The sequence below is a fragment of the Solanum tuberosum genome, unplaced genomic scaffold (assembly GCF_000226075.1).
Source record: "Solanum tuberosum cultivar DM 1-3 516 R44 unplaced genomic scaffold, SolTub_3.0 scf00093, whole genome shotgun sequence".
Lineage (NCBI taxonomy): Eukaryota > Viridiplantae > Streptophyta > Magnoliopsida > Solanales > Solanaceae > Solanum > Solanum tuberosum.
In genome coordinates, this window is record NW_006239018.1 from 746,797 (window position 1) to 764,189 (window position 17,393).

At 36.4% G+C, this 17,393-nt stretch overlaps 3 protein-coding genes across 4 annotated transcripts in view; 1 reads left to right on the forward strand and 2 right to left on the reverse strand.

Moving 5' to 3' along the window:
* The first annotated feature begins 1,838 nt into the window (after nucleotides 1-1,838).
* Nucleotides 1,839-6,474, forward strand: LOC102602370 (uncharacterized). The gene is made up of 3 exons (XM_006347496.2): nucleotides 1,839-2,137; nucleotides 3,450-3,652; nucleotides 5,858-6,474. Exons 1-3 carry the CDS (start codon nucleotides 2,042-2,044, stop codon nucleotides 6,189-6,191), a joined length of 633 nt encoding a protein of 210 aa, XP_006347558.1. The 5' UTR covers nucleotides 1,839-2,041; the 3' UTR covers nucleotides 6,192-6,474.
* A 1,000-nt stretch (nucleotides 6,475-7,474) lies between these two features.
* On the reverse strand, nucleotides 7,475-10,252 carry LOC102602712 (cell division cycle 20.2, cofactor of APC complex-like). The gene is made up of 5 exons (XM_006347497.2): nucleotides 9,823-10,252; nucleotides 9,105-9,374; nucleotides 8,722-8,991; nucleotides 8,060-8,641; nucleotides 7,475-7,976 (listed from the first exon to the last, which is right to left on the reverse strand). The coding sequence occupies exons 1-5, from the start codon at nucleotides 9,916-9,918 to the stop codon at nucleotides 7,833-7,835; spliced, it is 1,362 nt and encodes a 453-aa protein (XP_006347559.1). The 5' UTR covers nucleotides 9,919-10,252; the 3' UTR covers nucleotides 7,475-7,832.
* Nucleotides 10,253-11,479: 1,227 nt separating this feature from the next.
* LOC102603045 (uncharacterized protein At1g51745) overlaps nucleotides 11,480-17,393 on the reverse strand; it is a 7,258-nt gene continuing 1,344 nt past the window's right edge. The window contains exons 2-4 of one of the 2 annotated variants that reach the window (XR_367345.2): nucleotides 14,932-15,968; nucleotides 11,744-13,022; nucleotides 11,480-11,664 (exon numbers count right to left, since the gene is read on the reverse strand). Coding sequence is in view for 1 of the 2 variants with exons in the window: in XM_006347498.2 (XP_006347560.1) it covers nucleotides 11,917-13,022; nucleotides 14,932-15,968 (2,143 nt within the window). In the remaining variant the exon portion in view is untranslated. Of the gene's footprint in view, nucleotides 13,023-14,931; nucleotides 15,969-17,393 lie in introns of both variants that reach the window. The other variant, XM_006347498.2, reaches the window with a different exon arrangement.

Sequence of the window (17,393 nt, forward strand, 5' to 3'; positions counted from 1 at the left end):
GTTCATCTCTTATTTTATTACTATAGCAAAAAATATTGACAAGAAATTTAATATAGCGGCAGACTTATACTAACGTTAAGCAATATAAATATGAATTGGTAAATATAGAATATTTGAATGATTATACGAAAAAAATTATGTAATGAAAGGGACATTTTTTTAATAGTAACACGATTATTTTCACTTAAAAGTGGCCCTAATCATTTTACTTTAGTGAATTCCATCACGAAGACTGAAGAGTTCGCACTATTTTCATTACTTAATTTTTGCCCCTATTTTTGGCTTTTCCTTTCTTTCCCCTTTTTCCGTAATTGGCATACTCTCCGGAGTCGAATCGTTTGGTACGGATAAGTGATATAATATAATATGATAATAAAATATAAGACTTTTTATCTTATATTTAAATAGAGACATTAATTCATTTCAAAATTATTTATTATATTATTTGTACTAAAATAATAAAATTACTTATCACATATAAATAATGGAATAACTAATCCCATAAAATATCTTAATTTATTGGATAAACTTGTCTATCACATCTTCTACCAAACTACTCCTTACGGCCATTTGATTGTAGTTAGAAAGTGAATTATTGAATTAAGTAAAAATGGACATAGGAAATTGTAGTCAAATTCAGATTTTCAAAGATAATTAATAATGTTAATTTAGTAAAATAAATATTTTCTTAAAGGGGTATTAAGTCAACATGTGTCAAGTAAAATATACGATGAAATACTTGTCTATTTTGACAAATTAAAAAAATGTATTACTAGAGTATTTCTTTGTCAAGTAAAACATACGATGAGATACTTGTCTATTTTGACTAATTAAAAAAATGTATTACTATTCCTTTCAATACTATTTTTACTATTATTAAATAATTATATAAAATATTAATTGACAAATTTAAAATTTTAAAACATAATTAATTAGATTAATTTAGTAAAATAAATTTCTAAGAAATATTTTTTTAAGAAATATACCCTATATCAAATTAACACGAGTCAAATAAAATATATATCCTATATCAATCAAATTAATAAAAGTCAAGTAAAATAAAATTAAGGTAATTGATAGAATCTTTACTGATTGAAAATGAAAACATTTAGAAGTGTAATAATTAACTTAATCTTAAAATGTTTACCACTATTTTGAATTATATAACAAGTAGGCAGTAGGCTGTTATTATCTCGTGAGTTAGTAGTCAAAACTATATTTAACGTGTTTTTGATTTTTGAGTTTCATACGTAAACTATTAAGTAATTTGAATTTTTTATCTGTATCAGCAACTATATATTAAAAACACATTGTAATTATTAAATTGTTCTTAAACGATTAATAATTGAAATATATTTTAATAAATAGTTGATAATAGTTCAAATAAAAACTCAAACACATATTTAAAACTCAAAAAGTACGTCATCCGTTTAAAAAATAATGATTTTTTTTTTTAGTTTGTTTCAAAAATGAATAACCCATTTTTCTTTTGCGGCAACACTTTACTTTCAATTTCCAAAATGAATGACCCATTTTTATTCCTGGGAACACTTTACTTTAAGTTTTCCACGTGTGACATGTTTAAGATCATAAGATTAAAAGACGTTTTGATACATTTGATATAATTTTAATTTAGAATCACAAAATTCAAAATTTTATTTATCTTCTTAAACTTCGTATGAAGTCAAACTCGATCCTTTTTACGAAAGGGTGGAAGTATTTTGACTCTTTTTTGACTCTTATATCGTTTAGGAAAAAAGACGTTTAATTTGCCAACCCATTATCAGTAATTTTGTCTTGGAAAAAATTGTGGTATATATTTTCACTAAACGACAATACACAGTCTCCCTGTGTGACGAACTCATCCAGTTTCTGTGCCACTGCCACTTTTAAAATTCACAAGCTTTACATTGCTTCCTCTCTACACTTTCCCCTTTGCCCTTTTTTCTTCTTCTTTTCTGTTTGCTGCTCTTTTTTGACAGCCAAAAAGATCAGTTTTTGAGTGACACCAAGAGTCTAAAACAAGAAAGAAAGAGTTGCTATGGAGAGAAAATCGATAATAATTTGTGGGGTTGTGGGATTTCTAGGGCTATTATCTGCCGTTACTGGTTTTGCTGCTGAGGCCACAAGGATTAAGGTAGTTCGTTTTTTCCCTTTAAAGGAAAAACCCAAGATTCCATTTTTTTGTTGTGGGGTTTCTAATTTTTTGCTTTCTTTGTTTGTTTATGGTCGGGGAGGTTTAGTTCATCTGTTTAATCTGGAAAACTGGTATGGTTATACTGTGTTCTTTAATTTTTGTCAAATCTTTGGTTCAAATGAACTGAAAGGTTAATTTACTGTTGTAATCTAAGACAAAGAATACTAATAGATGTAGGGTTAAATGAAGATTTCTTCAGTTCTTTGTCATTTGGCCGCTTTACTTTTGTGGTTATGAACAATGAACAACACAAATTCTATTCCTTTTAGTTTCATTATAATTCCAAGCTACTCCTACAGAAAAAAGAGAATTTTTTTGCTCTTGGACTATTAGGTGAGGTCAAATTTGAGCTGAAACTACATTCTGCCCTTGAGATGTTTGCTCCTAGTAGAACTTAGTGGTCATGTGATGGCCAATGTAAGGGAACCCATCATCTCTAATTCAATTGTTAAAGACTGGATTCTTATCATCAAGTTTGCTCTCCTTTGGAGAAAAAACTTTTTGGGCTGAGTCTGGGCGTATTCAGCTGAGTTTCCATTGGAAACAACCTCTCTCTGCCTTCACAAGGTAGGGCAAGGCTGTGTACACATTACCCTCCCCATACTCCACTGTGTATGTTGTTGTTTGTCTGGGCGCATTCAGCTGAATTTGAATGGTTTCTGAATGTTAAGGCTTTGAGCATGTAGATATAGATAGATATATGCTCACCTTGGTGTCACTCTCACTCCATGATTTGGTTTCGTCCCTGCTGATCTTGGTTGCAGTTTCATATGATTGTTCCTTGAATCAGGGAATAGTATGTTTCACTTGAGTGGAGAAGATTTCAACTTATATTGGACAATGCAAGCAATATCTCACAACCTGCTGACTTTCTCCGCTGTCCCCTACAACATACCTGCCGGCGAGGTATCTCAGGGGTAGGGAATGAATAGTTTCTAGGGGGTGAGTGGATGAAATGTGCAAGTATATTGGCATTCAGATCATAACACTCATTGCCCTGCTATCATTCATAAGTCATAACTGCATGGGAGGAGTTTTATGGGTGGGGTTTGGTAGATGGAGAGAGTGCAAATGGATTAAGAAAAAGAGACCTTTGATGGTAATTTGTTTGCATGCTAAATTCCATTGGATGATTACAGGATTTGAGTTACTTTCATTTCATGTTTGCTGTTGGGAATTTTGGTTCCGTAGAACCTGGTTTGCTCAGAGGGTCGTAGTGACTAATTTATAGTACTATCCAATTATTCTTCAGGGTTCTCAGGTCCAGGTTCCGACTCCTACAGAATGTGTATATCCAAGGAGTCCTGCACTGGGTCTTGGATTGACTGCTTCTGTGGCTCTTATGGTTGCTCAAATAATTATCAATGTAGCAAGTGGATGTGTCTGCTGCCGGAAAGGTCAACATCAATCAGCATCTAATTGGACGCTAGCACTAATATGTTTTGTTGTATCCTGGTAAGTTGGTTATGGATTGATTATTAATTTCAAGTTCAGTAGTCATTATTGCAATACATTTAGATAAAAAGGAATATTCATTTGTTTCTCTGTATCCTTGTAATTTGGCTTACTGCTAATTAGATTCAAGTTCAGTTGGTCATCATTGCAGTGGATCAAATGGAGGTTGACCCTAATAACAGATAGTAATTGTTGTTCTATAGTTTCTGTGAGAATTTTGATTGTATGTGTTGGGATGTATCAGAAACCTTATATATATGCAGTCGAGGCAAAGTAGATGGTCATTATTCCTACATTCAGAAGTTGACAAGCTTATTCTGTGTTGTTGCCCCTTCGACATCACAACACTTTTTCTTCCTTTTTTCTGAGAAAGAAAAAAAGCACCCTTTGACATCAGATTAATTTAAACAAATCACTATTTTATTTTTTCTGATTTGTCCTTTACAATGTCAAATCTTGACCAAAGAATGAAAATTGGACCTATTTTGTCTTTTATAGAAGGATGATAAGATATCTATCAATGTTCTTGAAGCCAATAAACTGCCATACAGCTATAGTGCTGGCTCACATACTAGTAACAAATGCATGTGCAAATTTTTTTAGCAATTTTTGGAAGTATCATAATTTTAAGGCCAAAGTCATCTACGGCCCCTCAAAGTTGTCCTCATTATTCATTTAGACACCTCAACTACACCTAGTACCTATTGAACACCTCTACCACCCCAGATTTGAACCGTCTAAGCATTTTTTGCCTACATGGCAAATCGTTTGTGAGTCACGCAAATGGAGCGCGTGAATTGTTTTTTCTCCAATATTTTAACGTTAAAAGATTTATCTTTAAAAAAAATAAATTAAATTAGCATCTCTTCTTCTTCTTCTTTGACTCAACCACCATTGCAACCACCTTCTCACCACCGCAAACACCGGTGTCCCACCATTAAATTTCATTCCCCTTCTTTCTCGAGCTGCAATCATTCTTCTTCTCCACGCCACTTTTGTTTTTTAATTAGATCTGCCGTTACCATATCCATACTTCTCCTTTCCTTTCTTTCTCCAATCATCTTCTTCCCCTTTTTTTGCAGACCATCATCTTCTTTCCCTATTTTTTTAGGCCATCATCTTCTTTCTCCTTTTTAACCAGCCATTAACCCACCTCCCACCATTGGCACCACCTCATTTTTCTCCAAATCTATCATTGTCAATATCTTTCTTTTTAGCCTTTCAAACAATCAATCACAAATTTTAATTGTTCATCGAAAAACGCTGCCACCACACATCTCTTTCTTTCTGCCAAATCAACTCAAACATGAATCGAATCTAAGCTTGAAAACAAAAACAAATTAAAAAAAGAAGTAGAAAAATTTAGGAGATTTAAGCTTTTTTTTAAAAAAGGGAAGAAGATGAAGTGGGGGGAGTGGGCAGGTCGGAGGCGGCAACATACATAGTTTAGGATTTTAGTTTATTTTTTTAATTATAATTATTTTGGAGCCCAAAAGACACATGGCTTCTTTTAAGACACGTGGCTTCTTTTAATTAGTTAGTTTGCCACTCTTGACATTTTTTTGCTGATTATCAAAATGTGTCTAATAGGAACAATTTTTGTATAGGTAAAAGTGTTCAATAGGTAAAAGGTTGAATTGGAGTGTCTAAGTGAAATATACGGACAACTTTAAGGGGCTGTAGATGACTTTGGCCTAATTTTAAAATGTGTTGTGACTTGTGGATATTAATAATGTTGGACTTTTACTCCTCTTTTAAAGGATAGTAATTAATCCGAATATACCTTATCGTTCTTCTGACTTCACCGACCAATGGTACGTTTCTGGTCCTACAGATGCAATTTCCAGTGCACTGTGTTGAGGTGGTGATGTGCAAGGGGGATGGACAGAAGCCTACTTCCTTTTGTCTCCTTTTTTTTATCCTCAGCCTATTCAAACTTCATGGAATGTAGTCCTTGTAGATTAACCTCTGCAGTATGTGATTCCAAAAATGTAGTCTAGCTGATGATGTTGGACCTCAAATTTTTGTATTGAACTTGAGATATCATTGCCCCTCAAATCAGATTTTTTTCTTTTAATTTTGCATTTGTTTTGGGGGTCTTATGCATCGGAATATACTATCAAAAGTTATTTCTCTGGTGAACCAATTTGATCTTACATACCATCCGAAGAAGCCCTAATACAGGTTTACTTACCACTTATGCAGGTTTACATTTGTTATAGCATTTCTATTGTTGCTAACAGGCGCAGCACTGAATGATCAGCATGGTGATGAGAGCGTGTATTTCGGCAACTACTATTGCTATGTTGTAAAGCCTGGAGTATTTGCTGGAGCTGCTATCTTGTCCCTTGCCAGTGTTGCTCTTGGAATCACTTATTATCTTTCCTTGACATCTGCAAAGAACATCAACGATCCATGGCGTCCACCAGCTCCAAGTCAAGGTGGCATTGCAATGGGACACCCACAATTTCCTTCACAGACCAGTCAGGAGCCAGTTTTTGTGCATGAAGATACTTATATGAGACGCATATCTACATGATTGTCCCTAGACCCATATAAACATAAGGAATGGAGGTGTTAAGGGTGTAAGAATCGTGATCTGTATGTGAAACACTCTCCTTTGTGAGCTATATCATACTATTTTTTTTGTTTTTTCATTTGCTATGGCAGTGATAGCTTAATTTTGTCGGAAATTTGTAGCCTGTAGCATGTATCTGGAGGTGATGTGTGTATGTAATCCAACAATGCAACATACTCTTGTATGAACTCTGTAGTTTCGAATAGCTATCATTAGGAAAGCTGTCACTATTTGGCTTCACCTACTATTTGAACTTCAGAATTATTTTCCTGGACAATTGAATTTATGTTTAGGAGGAATTTGAGTACTCTTAGAAATACAAAATGCACCTTCTTTAATTTGGAGCAAAACCCCCATTTTTTATATGCATTTGATTACCTTGGGAACTGGTTTGAACAAATCATTTATGTAGATTGTTTTACCTTTAACAATACTAAGTGTACGAAAATGTTGTGGCATACAGGAAGTACTTGACCTTTCCCTTCATAATAGTGACATACTCCCTCCGTCCCATTTTTTTCTATAAATAGCTGGACCATAATATTTGTTATTTTATAAAATTTATGCATAAATTACCATATTTTGCCTATACCTTTGATAGAATAGTTAATTAATCTTGTCATTTATTAATAAAGTTGACTTTAAGAAAACATTAAATAAGGATAGAAAGGTAAAATTACATCATTTCTTAATGCAGTGCAAAGTAAAAAAGTGACATACAAAATGGGATTGAGGGAGCAGTATAAGCCAGCTTGCACATACTTCAATAAAAATGGCTTTTTTACTTTTCAACTTCGTTTCCTTGGGTGGAGTGGATTTCAAAATTATTTTTTTTAGAGGGTGATTACATGAATGACCTTGCAAGTGTGTGGTCTTGAACTTTTGGCCACGGTTGTCCCATGGGCAAAAACTTCAAGGTCAACAAGTTTTGTCTCTTGATCTTGAAAGGCCATGGGGGTCGTTAAAGAGCACTAACTATCAAAGTGACAGGTGTAATTCCTACTTTTTGAATGGCTGAGGGAGGAGGAAAACTTTAACTTAAGATATAAGGTGAAGTTAAAAAAATATGCTTTCGTGAAAAAGACATACCAACCTGAAAAAAAGAAAAGAAGTTGGTTGTTAGCCTTTGCGCAGTGATGATGACCTGTAAAAATAGATGTTTTACTAGTTTGGTTATTATATCAGTGATGGGGACCTGTAATTAGAAGTTGGGAAAAAAATGGTAACTTGATGGGAGGGGAAAATATTATCAAAGGAGATATAGTTTCAAAATAAATCATGTTGTATTGTATTGAGAAATACATATCATCATCAGAAAACTGTACAAGGGGATATTCCTGGACAGGCCTTTTTTGTCACTATTGGTGTACAGGCCACTGTAATAGAATAAAAAAAAGATCTCTTTTTACATACAGCAGCTGGTCTGGTCCAGGATACCAATCTAAGTTAATGAAATTAGAACTGAATTTACAATTTGTCTTCTTCAGTCCGCAGTCCTTTTGTTCCAGTATATATGTTCTTCAGTCAGCAGTCTTTTGTTCCAGTAAATATGTATTAACAAGACTGTACAGAAATGTTCAGCATGCAATTTTCTGTTGTCATTCAGCGAATACCACGGTTCAGGTGAGCGAATGGTTCAGGATTTGCCTTTGGTGCAGGTTTTGCTACTTCAGGAGTCCCAAATACATTCCAGAATCTGAGAGTTTCATCTCCAGCTGCAGATGCAACTGTGCAACCATCTGGACTCTGCAAAACGATAAACAAGAAAATGAATACCTTTGTATAAACACAACAATGATGCAAAAGATACAACAATGATGAAAATTTACCTGAGCCATGAAAAGTACTCTGGATGTGTGGCCAGTTAGCTCAGCTACCTTTACCATAGAAGGGTATTTCCAAAGGGTGAGCTGATTCTGAGTGAAACCATGTGAACTTAGCAGCTCACGTTCGTTCTTGTTCCACAGTAGGGAACACACCTGAGATCCTGTATCAATTGAGTTCAAGCAAGCACCAGTGTGGGTATTCCAGAACTTTATGCACCTGTCGCTTCCACCACCACCAGAGGCCAATAAGTTACCCTGGAAAGGGCACCAAGCAAGGGCTTTAACAGCAGCTGTATGATCTTCCAGCCTGTGAAGCCATTGAGTCGTAGAGTTGGAAGAAGCCGTTGATCTGTCCCATATGTGGAGGAGGTTGTCATTTCCACCACTAGCTAATTGCTGGCCAGAGGCTGACCATTTTAGACCACAAACTTCTTGATGATGTCCTTGGTAAGTGTCAACAATGGGATTCCTTATTCTCACATCATTGTTTATGATTTGACCATCCATTCCCCCAGTTGTCAAAATGTGATTGTTCCAATCTAGAGCACCAACTCGGGATCGGTGACCACCTTTCAAAGTTCTCAACTGCATCAAAGAATTAAAACATGTTAGCATATGAATATTTGTTTTTGTACTATGTAACCAGAAGAATTAAGGAAACATACCAGTCGATTTGCTGTAGTATCCCAAAGCTGAACTTCAGAATTGTTAAGACCAACAGCAATATGTTGACCATCAGGAGCCCATTTAACACTTGTAACAGGGCCATTTTCTTCATCAACAGTGACTAGCTCTGAAGTAGCACCATCAGATGCATCCCACAGATACACAGTGCCGCCAAGAGCAATAGAAAGAACATTGCTTTTGCCCCAGTCTAACAAATTCAAATAGTAATCATCCATGATATCTGGAGCATCTAATGTCCTCTCAGAGGTCTGCATATAAAACAAATTGAACCTTTAAAAACTTTTCATCCAAAAAAGTTATCTTCGGTGCAGATTGTGCTTCTTTGCAACAATTGGAATTTGGTCTAGGAAAATGCAACTACCTGAGGAATGTATCGACGGGGCTTTGCAGTTTTGTTCTGTTGAACAGAGGCAATCTCATTAGGAATGGCCTCAACAGGAGTTGGTGGTTTGTTCTTGAACGCCAGAATGCGAGTCCTGTTCATGTTGAAAGTTTCTGCAAGTTGCTTCCTGTATGCCTCTCTGGAGGGAGAACTGACAGCTGGGTTTTCCTTACCTTTCCTTCCCTCTGTCAGCATGTAATGTGCATAGTCGAAATCCATCGCTGATCGATTTGGAATAAACCTATCCAACTGTTAAAAGACAACAAATCAACAGTTGGTGAGATATTCATGTTTCCATCCCCAAAGAAAGCGGGAAAACAGTTTCTGACAATCGAAAACCCCAGCCCCCACCGTGTTCACGTTTCAGCCCCCATTCCACCCAAACCACCCACATAATTTGACACAAGGCAATAACAGAACAAGGGCATATCAGTGATGCATCAGATCAAAAGCAAAATTGGCAAATTATTGAAAACCCATATCCTCATTTTATCAAAATCCCCTTTATTGACAAGATGAATTCTTGAGATACAGGGTAATCTTAGTAGCTTAGTTGGGGTTAGCTACCTGAACTTTCACTTTATTAGTGAGAATTCAATTCCCCACCTCGTAATCCCCTCCCCCGCCCCCAATTCCCATCTAATCAAACACAATTAATGACTAATAGAGAGAATGACTCAGAGTTTGGAATGCATACATTATCACGAGAATTTTTACGTTGAAGAAGTTGTTCCTGAAGAGGGCAACGAGACTGTTTCTTATTTGACGACGCAGAGTAAGATCCTGCATCCATTAGTTAGCACCAAAAAAAAAAAAAACACAAATATCGACAAGAACAAAGATAACAAACAAAAGAATCAAAAACCTTGATTAACAAACCCTGCAAAATCAAAATCAGATTATAGACAAACAAATTCAAATGAAACAGTTATAATTGCACAGAAAAATATAAATCACGAGATGAAATCGCTTGCTTGTTCGCTTGAGAAACTTAGAGAGAGAAAGAGAGATAGAGAGAGAGAGATTGATGAAGTTCTTCTCAGTTCATTGATGAATTTATACAAATTTCTTCAGAAGGTTTTTGTCTGCGGTATGAGGATTCTAGGGTTTTGTCTCCAACGGCTATATTTCATTAGATTAGCCGTTGTAATTTACTTATTTATTTGGACTAAATTGTCTATCCCCGTGGAGAGAGCACTCTGCATATATCTAGGGTAGTTGGGTAATTTGATATTTATTTATGTCCACACTGCTAAATACTTGCCCAAACATAATATTTACATCAAATTGAGTAATTTAATGAGAGAACACATTTTATTATTTATTCGCCATTAAGTATAAAATGTGTATTGAAGATATATATGTTTTGCATTCATTAATTTGATATAAATAACAGGTGTAAATAGATTTTATTGTAATCCACCCTACAAGAAGGTCCATAACTGCTCTTAAATTTTTGTGACATGATTTAAATTTTCCCTATGTTAAAAGTTGGGTTAGATATACTCTTCGCCTTACAAGATTGATTCAAATATTTCCTTATTTATTAAGAATAAAACTTTGTAACACGTGGATTATACTTCTGTGACAACGATCATTTTTTTTTACTGAACTAGAAAGTTCTTTCTATAGTTATTGAAACTCGAGTTATCTGAATTGCCTGTTGGCCTACTTCTATTTGTCGAGATGTAATCCAAGCAGGTTCAAGTGCCTGAAGAGCAGAAGAAGCTCACTATTCGGTGATAGCAACATCGTCTTCTTCTTCATAACCTATGAATCTATACCCTAACTTCAAATAAACCACTCTCAAATCGAGCCACGAAATCTTCACCTCTATCGAAACTTCATCAATACAACTATAAAACAATGGCAAAAATGAAGGTGTGAGATATTGGGTGATTTTTGTGTATTTCTTACGTGAGTGTCGTTGGGGGTGAAGTGGTGGTGGGGTAACGGTTCTTCAAGTGATATCTGAAGAGTGAAGAAAATTTATTGTTATGGGGATGATTGATTTAAAATAATGATGATGGTGGCTAAGATAAAATTGAAATCACACAATTTCATGTATAAATCTAGACCTTTTAGGATAGTTGAAGAGCAAATTTGAATGAATGTCACGTCAAAAAAAACAAAAAAGAAAAACGTCACGTCAAAAAATATGTAATGAACAAAGAAGCGTGAATTATACAAACATAATGCATTGCCCGTTTGGGTAACACACTTATGTACATAACATTCCAAAGTACTAACAAATAAACTTATCACAAAAGAAGTACCTTCAACTGAGTCAAATTCTTCGGAACATAGCTGAATTTGAGCAACCCCATACCATGCTAAGGCAAGCTGGCGGATATTGCAGAGAAAAGGTGTATTTTTTTTCAGCAAGTAAGTTGCAGAGTTAAAGCCACAAAAGTTTGTGGCACCAAGTCATAGTATAGTTTCTGTTATACATGTACATTCATAATCTCATATATACGAAAAAGCACCTAAAACCTGTCTATCCAACCTCAGAGCACCACACGATCCCACGCCTTGAAAACTAAGGAGAAAAATTACATAAGGAAACCCAATATACAACTAAGTTAACATACTAAACAGAGTCCCAAAGCAGAGCCTACCTGCTTTGCCTTTAACATTCAAGCCGGGGGACATGAGACTGCATTTGCCTGGACAAAAAGATTAGCAAGAGATGGATGTACTAGCAAGTATAAGATTATTTCTTGTAAAATTTTACATGTTACTTGTATATTATTGCCTGTATTGCCTTCCTTTAGCCCATGCTACAAAATTATTATGGACGACGGCCCACTAACTCCTCATTCAACCTACTGAAGACTAACTTTACCGGAATACAAGCTACAACAGTTGGTAGTGTCTCTTGTTTGAGTGCCCCATCCACTTGATAACTGTTGGAATCACTACTTTGTTTCTGCTGTGAGGCTATCGAAGAAAGCGTCCTTATCTTTTGGTTAGAAGATAAACTAACCTTTTTCCCTGGCTTTCTTGAAAATGTTCTTTCTATGGGAGGCCGGGAAGTGGCCTTCCTCGTAGTGCTTGCCTTCTGTACAGTAGCTTTTCGAACATTTCTGTGATGATCAGAACCCTGGGCATGCTTGATTCCTTCAGGATTATCTTTTGCTGATGATACATGTGGCCTTGGAACACGAACATTGGCAGTCCGGCGAGCAGTTCTCCATGTAGGTTGGAGTGATGGATCATAACCCAATGTTTCTGGATAATTATCAATATCCCCAAGGAAGCTGTCAGTAGAACCGTTTGCAAGGGTTTCAACTTGGATAGGATGCCCTATTATTGCCTGCCCATTTAGCTTACTCATCAATGAAATCATAGGCACATGTTCTCTCTGATAACTTGACTGGACTTTCAGATCTACATCTACCAGCATGGTCCTGCCACCAACATGACGGTAGCTATTCATAGGATCAAAATATTCGTCAGCCTCCTCCCAGTATCCTCTAATTGAAGGTTGATCATCCCAAGACAAATCCCCCCAACTCAACATGTTTCGGCTAGCCCTACCCGGAGCTTTAGATCCATATCCAGCCATTTGGACACTGGAGTTTGTAACCACATCATCCTGAAGACAAGCATAACCTCCCTTTTCTTTGAAAGTGGACATATGACTGGGTCTCCTTGCAAGATCTCCATCAAAAGAATCAATAGGCCTCTTGTTAAGACTTCGGTTATTCCTTTTCCCTTTTAGTTTCCATTTAGACACCCCAAAACCAGAAGAGACAGATTCCTGATGACAAGGATGAGAAGTGCCATCTGCGAGTGTAAAATCATCAACCTCCTCGCTGCTCATGCTACCATGTTCAGGTAGTGCTTCAGATCTTCCAAGATATTTGGGTTCTAATTCTATAGATACAGCACCATCTGCACATCAAACAAACTACATTAGCCTACCTAAACAAATTATTCTTCACTTGCCTTCTCTATTTAATGGGAGAAAAAAGGCCACCTGAAGATGGGTGATCTCATTTATTGAAGTGCCATAGGAATTTCAAGCAGCAATATGCGCGGAAGAATCGATGTATAATGTATTTTTCCTTCATAAGCTAATGTGCAATGTATATAAGGGTAATGGGTTGTAAAATGGAACATGGACCCAGGGGCGTCAGAAAAGGTATTTTGGAGTTCACGGCAACAATAATGCATTATACCACCCATTTAACACCAAAATTATGATAAAAAATGATCTGCACCATACCTAACTTCTAGCATTGTATATCGAGAACTAGTAACGATGCGAGTTCACCAAGAAGTCAATCCCAAGTATGAATATGAAGCAAACTACCAATAAACTATTCTATGGTAGAAGAACAGGAAAATTGAGCAAGCAGCAAACTGTAATAGTTACACACAACAGATACTGCTACATTTTTCGTATAATAAGTCAACAGATATGGATGGAAGGGAACTCGACAAAGTAACTTCAAGCATTTTTTTCCAGGATAAGTGTTATTGAGAAGGGTAAAGCATTTTTTCCTGGATAAGTGTTATTGAGAAGGGTAAACCACTACAAGTTTAAAACCTGAATACAAAAAGGTCACAACCCGCTGTTCCACCTAGCAACAAGAGTCAACTAGAATTGGACAAATCACAAATAGTACTTGTGCTCACCTAAAAGGCTAAGTCCTTGTATGTTGAGAGATCATACTGCATTCTGTGAACTTTCATACAGGTTCTTCCCTTTCTCAAAAAAAAAAGAAAGAAAGGTTGTTCTCTATGTAAAACCTTTTTTTTCAAGTCTTTTTCGTCTTTCAGATATTTTGTACTAAGCACCCTCTTCATACTAATTCTTAATACAAAGTTTGATCAGTTACTTTTCAAAGAAACATACGACTATATGGGTGTAAAATTCAAGGAAGTTGCCAAAATCAAGCTGATAATGTAAAACAGAGTAATATGGGTCCATTCTGGCAATCCCTTCCAGAGAAGTTGTCAAGAAAGGGACCTAAATTATTCTATTGGATGCTTCCAAGTTTTTTCATAAATTTTAATGGATGTTTCTGATTCTCTTTTCAATAAACTCCACCGAAGAATGTACCGCCGCATAACAGAATATAAAACACCACAACTCCAACCACATAACATTAGTTAAGACAAGAAAATCATCTGCTTCAGCAGGTAGGTCAAATCTTTCGGATGGCATTGTGTCTTAGATTCTATCAATGCACAAGGAAGTCCCTAATTGAACTTGCACATGCTTAGACAACTCCATTGGGCTTGCTCACTGGTTATGAAGAAGTTTCTACCCTAAAAATTCCCAGTACAAGCCTTTTGACTCATCTGCCAACAAGAATGACAATGGTCATGGGAAAACATTTGTACTAATAGAAAGAACCAGAAAATGGAGTACTAGTTATAATTTGTTTTGTAGTTCCGGTGTATAAGTTATAATTTGATGCACAGAAAGGGATGAACACAAAAGAAGAAATGTTCCTTGAGAAAAATTCAGCACTTTCTACTAAACAAAGAGTAGTTCATGCAAAAAGTGACTCAGGCATTAAAAAAATGACATAGTTCAGCTAATAATATCTTCTTTCATTCCCATTGTTAATAATATTATTTACCTTATCCAAAAAAATAAAATAGTTCAGCTAATCCATGTACTTCAAGGACTCCAAATATTTAACTTTTGGAGCGATAAGGATCAAAGATTTCAATAGTATAATACTGCTTCATTTCTTAACTTGTAATTTCTTTTATCTTCAACTGGAGAAAAATAATAAGTAAATGATGCACATATAAGGGTCAAGGGTGAAGAGAAAAAATGGAGAACCTGAGAGTGTAGCCAACTCATCATCGGTATCTGATTCCAGAGAATCTGACTCGGTTGAATCAGTTTCAGTGAACTCTGTTGAACCACAACCATTCTGTTCACACAAGACAACAGGATGAGAACAATTGTTATCTTCAGTCTTCAATGTTGGAAATTCAATCTGGGATTGATGACTCTCGTCAACACATAAACTGTTGCTAGGTTCAACTGCCAGATACCTAAAACTGATATTCTTTGTAAGTGATTCAACTCGAGGCAGTTCCTTTCCTGTACCAGAGGTGGAAATGGAAGCTGGCTCCGGCTGAGGGAGAGAAACTGGCAAATTTTCAGAACTCTGCAAAACATGAGCAAGAGGGCGGCGCCTATCGCGCCTCTTGACAAGGACGTCTTCTACCAACGCATCATCTGATGGTTTCCTTTTCTCCAATGTGCTTCTTTTCTCAACATTAACCAGGCCTTCTGCATTATTACTCTCATCAGGAACAGCACGAGCACTGCTATCAAGCACAAGTTGGTCTGTACCACTTAAAGCAAGTGATAGAGAATGATTATGTTCAGAAGGAGCAGTACTAAGACCAAAATCTTGTAAACCTCTCATTCTCGGAAGTACACCAGAATTATCAACATCCCCACTAAGTTGATTTCGATCTTTGGGTACCTCTGTGGACGAAATATTTAATGCTTTCTTGTCCTCAAGGGAGGCAACAGATCTAGTAGAAACTTGATGGCACTTAGGTCCTATGTGTCTCCCATTCCCATTTTCCGGGTATTCTGATGATGTCAAAGACTCTCTTCCAACAAAATCAGCAGTAGATTTATTGTTCTTATCAGTGGATGAATAACCTGCTCCATATTTTTTGTCTAACAAAAGCCTCTCAAGTTCAAGAGCATGAAGTATAGCATCTTCTCGACGTGCATATTTCTCTCTTTTCTTTGGAGGCATACCTTGGGAAGCTTCAGCCCGTTTAATACAATCATCAAATTCACCACAACGAAATGCTTTGACACGTTTTGACTTCTCCAAGTTATACCAATCCCTGGTAAGAAAGAGAAATACCATGACAGACCATACTACGAGTATAAGCTGTTTGTACATATTAGCCACAAGTAATAAAGATAAGAGGGCATTGGGAACGAAAATGCAGTATTCGACCAATTACTAACAGCATTTCTAGAAATTAAGAGTGAACAGAGCAATTAAAATATGGCATTATTAGTCATCTTTGGCTTCTTTGTTCTTACCTTTTTCATTTATCTTGAACATGTGAAATTTTACAGTTCTTTTACCTCTTATCATCACAATTGACACTTTCAAAGGTCTCAACCATTAAAAAGGCAGTATGGGACCACAATGAACCCACTTTCCAGGATAAGCAAACAGCAGTTTGTCCAACAAAAGTAAACCCCATCACCAGGCCAAATGGTTAACAAACTTTACCAGTAATTCAAGCAAAAGGCAGACTCTTCTCTTAGAGAGAACAAGCAAAAAAGGAGATTAAGCCCAAATGTCTGGCCTATTACATGGGTAAAACATCCTTGTGCATAAAAATGAATTAAGAGATATTCCAGTACCAAAAAGAGTTATATATTGAATAAATTAAATTTAATCCCAAAGTTAGACCTCTGTAACAACTACGAATGTTTAGGGTCCCCACTAAAAGTAAGTTTTCCCCTAGCATCACCATAGCCTGGCTGAGAGATTTGAGGAGAAGTCCATCCCCCATCCCCATTTTTTTTCTAAATCAGTAGTAAAGCCCACTCCTGTTTTCCAAATTCCAAGCAAGGTAGCAACTTTTCCCTTTCTTCCTCTCACGCTCTATCTTCTTTTCCTCTCAATTGCGTGGGAGTGGGAGTTTTAGAGCTTCCAGAGTTTCAGTCAAGTTAGACTCAATCAATAAACTTTGCATGCTTTGGTCTCAACCAATAGATTGTGAGAAAAAGGCCTATCATGAATATAAACTGTGGAAAAATGCGATCCATTTGCTATCAAAGAAGAAGATAAACATAGGACATTGCCCTACCAAAAATCTACGCACAACATTTCCTTTCAGTCTGCACAAAGCAAAGGAATTTCTTCAACCACTATAAATAAATTTGGCATCCGAATCCATCCAGTGTGTAGTGTAGCTGTTACTGATAGCCTCCAGCTTAAGAATCTACGCTACCAATGCCAAAGAACTAGTGAGACCACTCATTTTCATCTAATTTACCATACGACACCCTGCCTCTTTTAAATATTCACGACAGTGAACCCTTCGGGGTGGCCCAGTGGTTTGAGCTTGGGACTTCCATGTTGGAGGTCTCAAGTTCGAAACCCCTTGCCAGCGAAAGCAAGGGGTTTGCCTTCTGGGTCGTTCTCGTCGCACCAGGCTTGCCTAGTGTGGGTTACCTCTCCTATGTGGTTTGCGAGCTATTGCATAGGAGCGGGGTTTTTACCCTGTGCGCACCCAAAGGGTAGCGGC

Coding starts and splice junctions, on each gene's coding strand:
- LOC102602712 (XM_006347497.2), bottom strand. CDS start 9,918: ATGGATGCAGGATCTTACTCTGCGTCGTCAAATAAGAAACAGTCTCGT. Junction 9,375..9,822: donor GTAAAAATTCTCGTGATAAT/GTATGCATTCCA, acceptor GTCTTTTAACAG/TTGGATAGGTTTATTCCAAA. Junction 8,642..8,721: donor ATACTACAGCAAATCGACTG/GTATGTTTCCTT, acceptor TCTTTGATGCAG/TTGAGAACTTTGAAAGGTGG.
- LOC102602370 (XM_006347496.2), top strand. CDS start 2,042: ATGGAGAGAAAATCGATAATAATTTGTGGGGTTGTGGGATTTCTAGGG. Junction 2,138..3,449: donor CTGAGGCCACAAGGATTAAG/GTAGTTCGTTTT, acceptor ATTATTCTTCAG/GGTTCTCAGGTCCAGGTTCC. Junction 3,653..5,857: donor ATATGTTTTGTTGTATCCTG/GTAAGTTGGTTA, acceptor CCACTTATGCAG/GTTTACATTTGTTATAGCAT.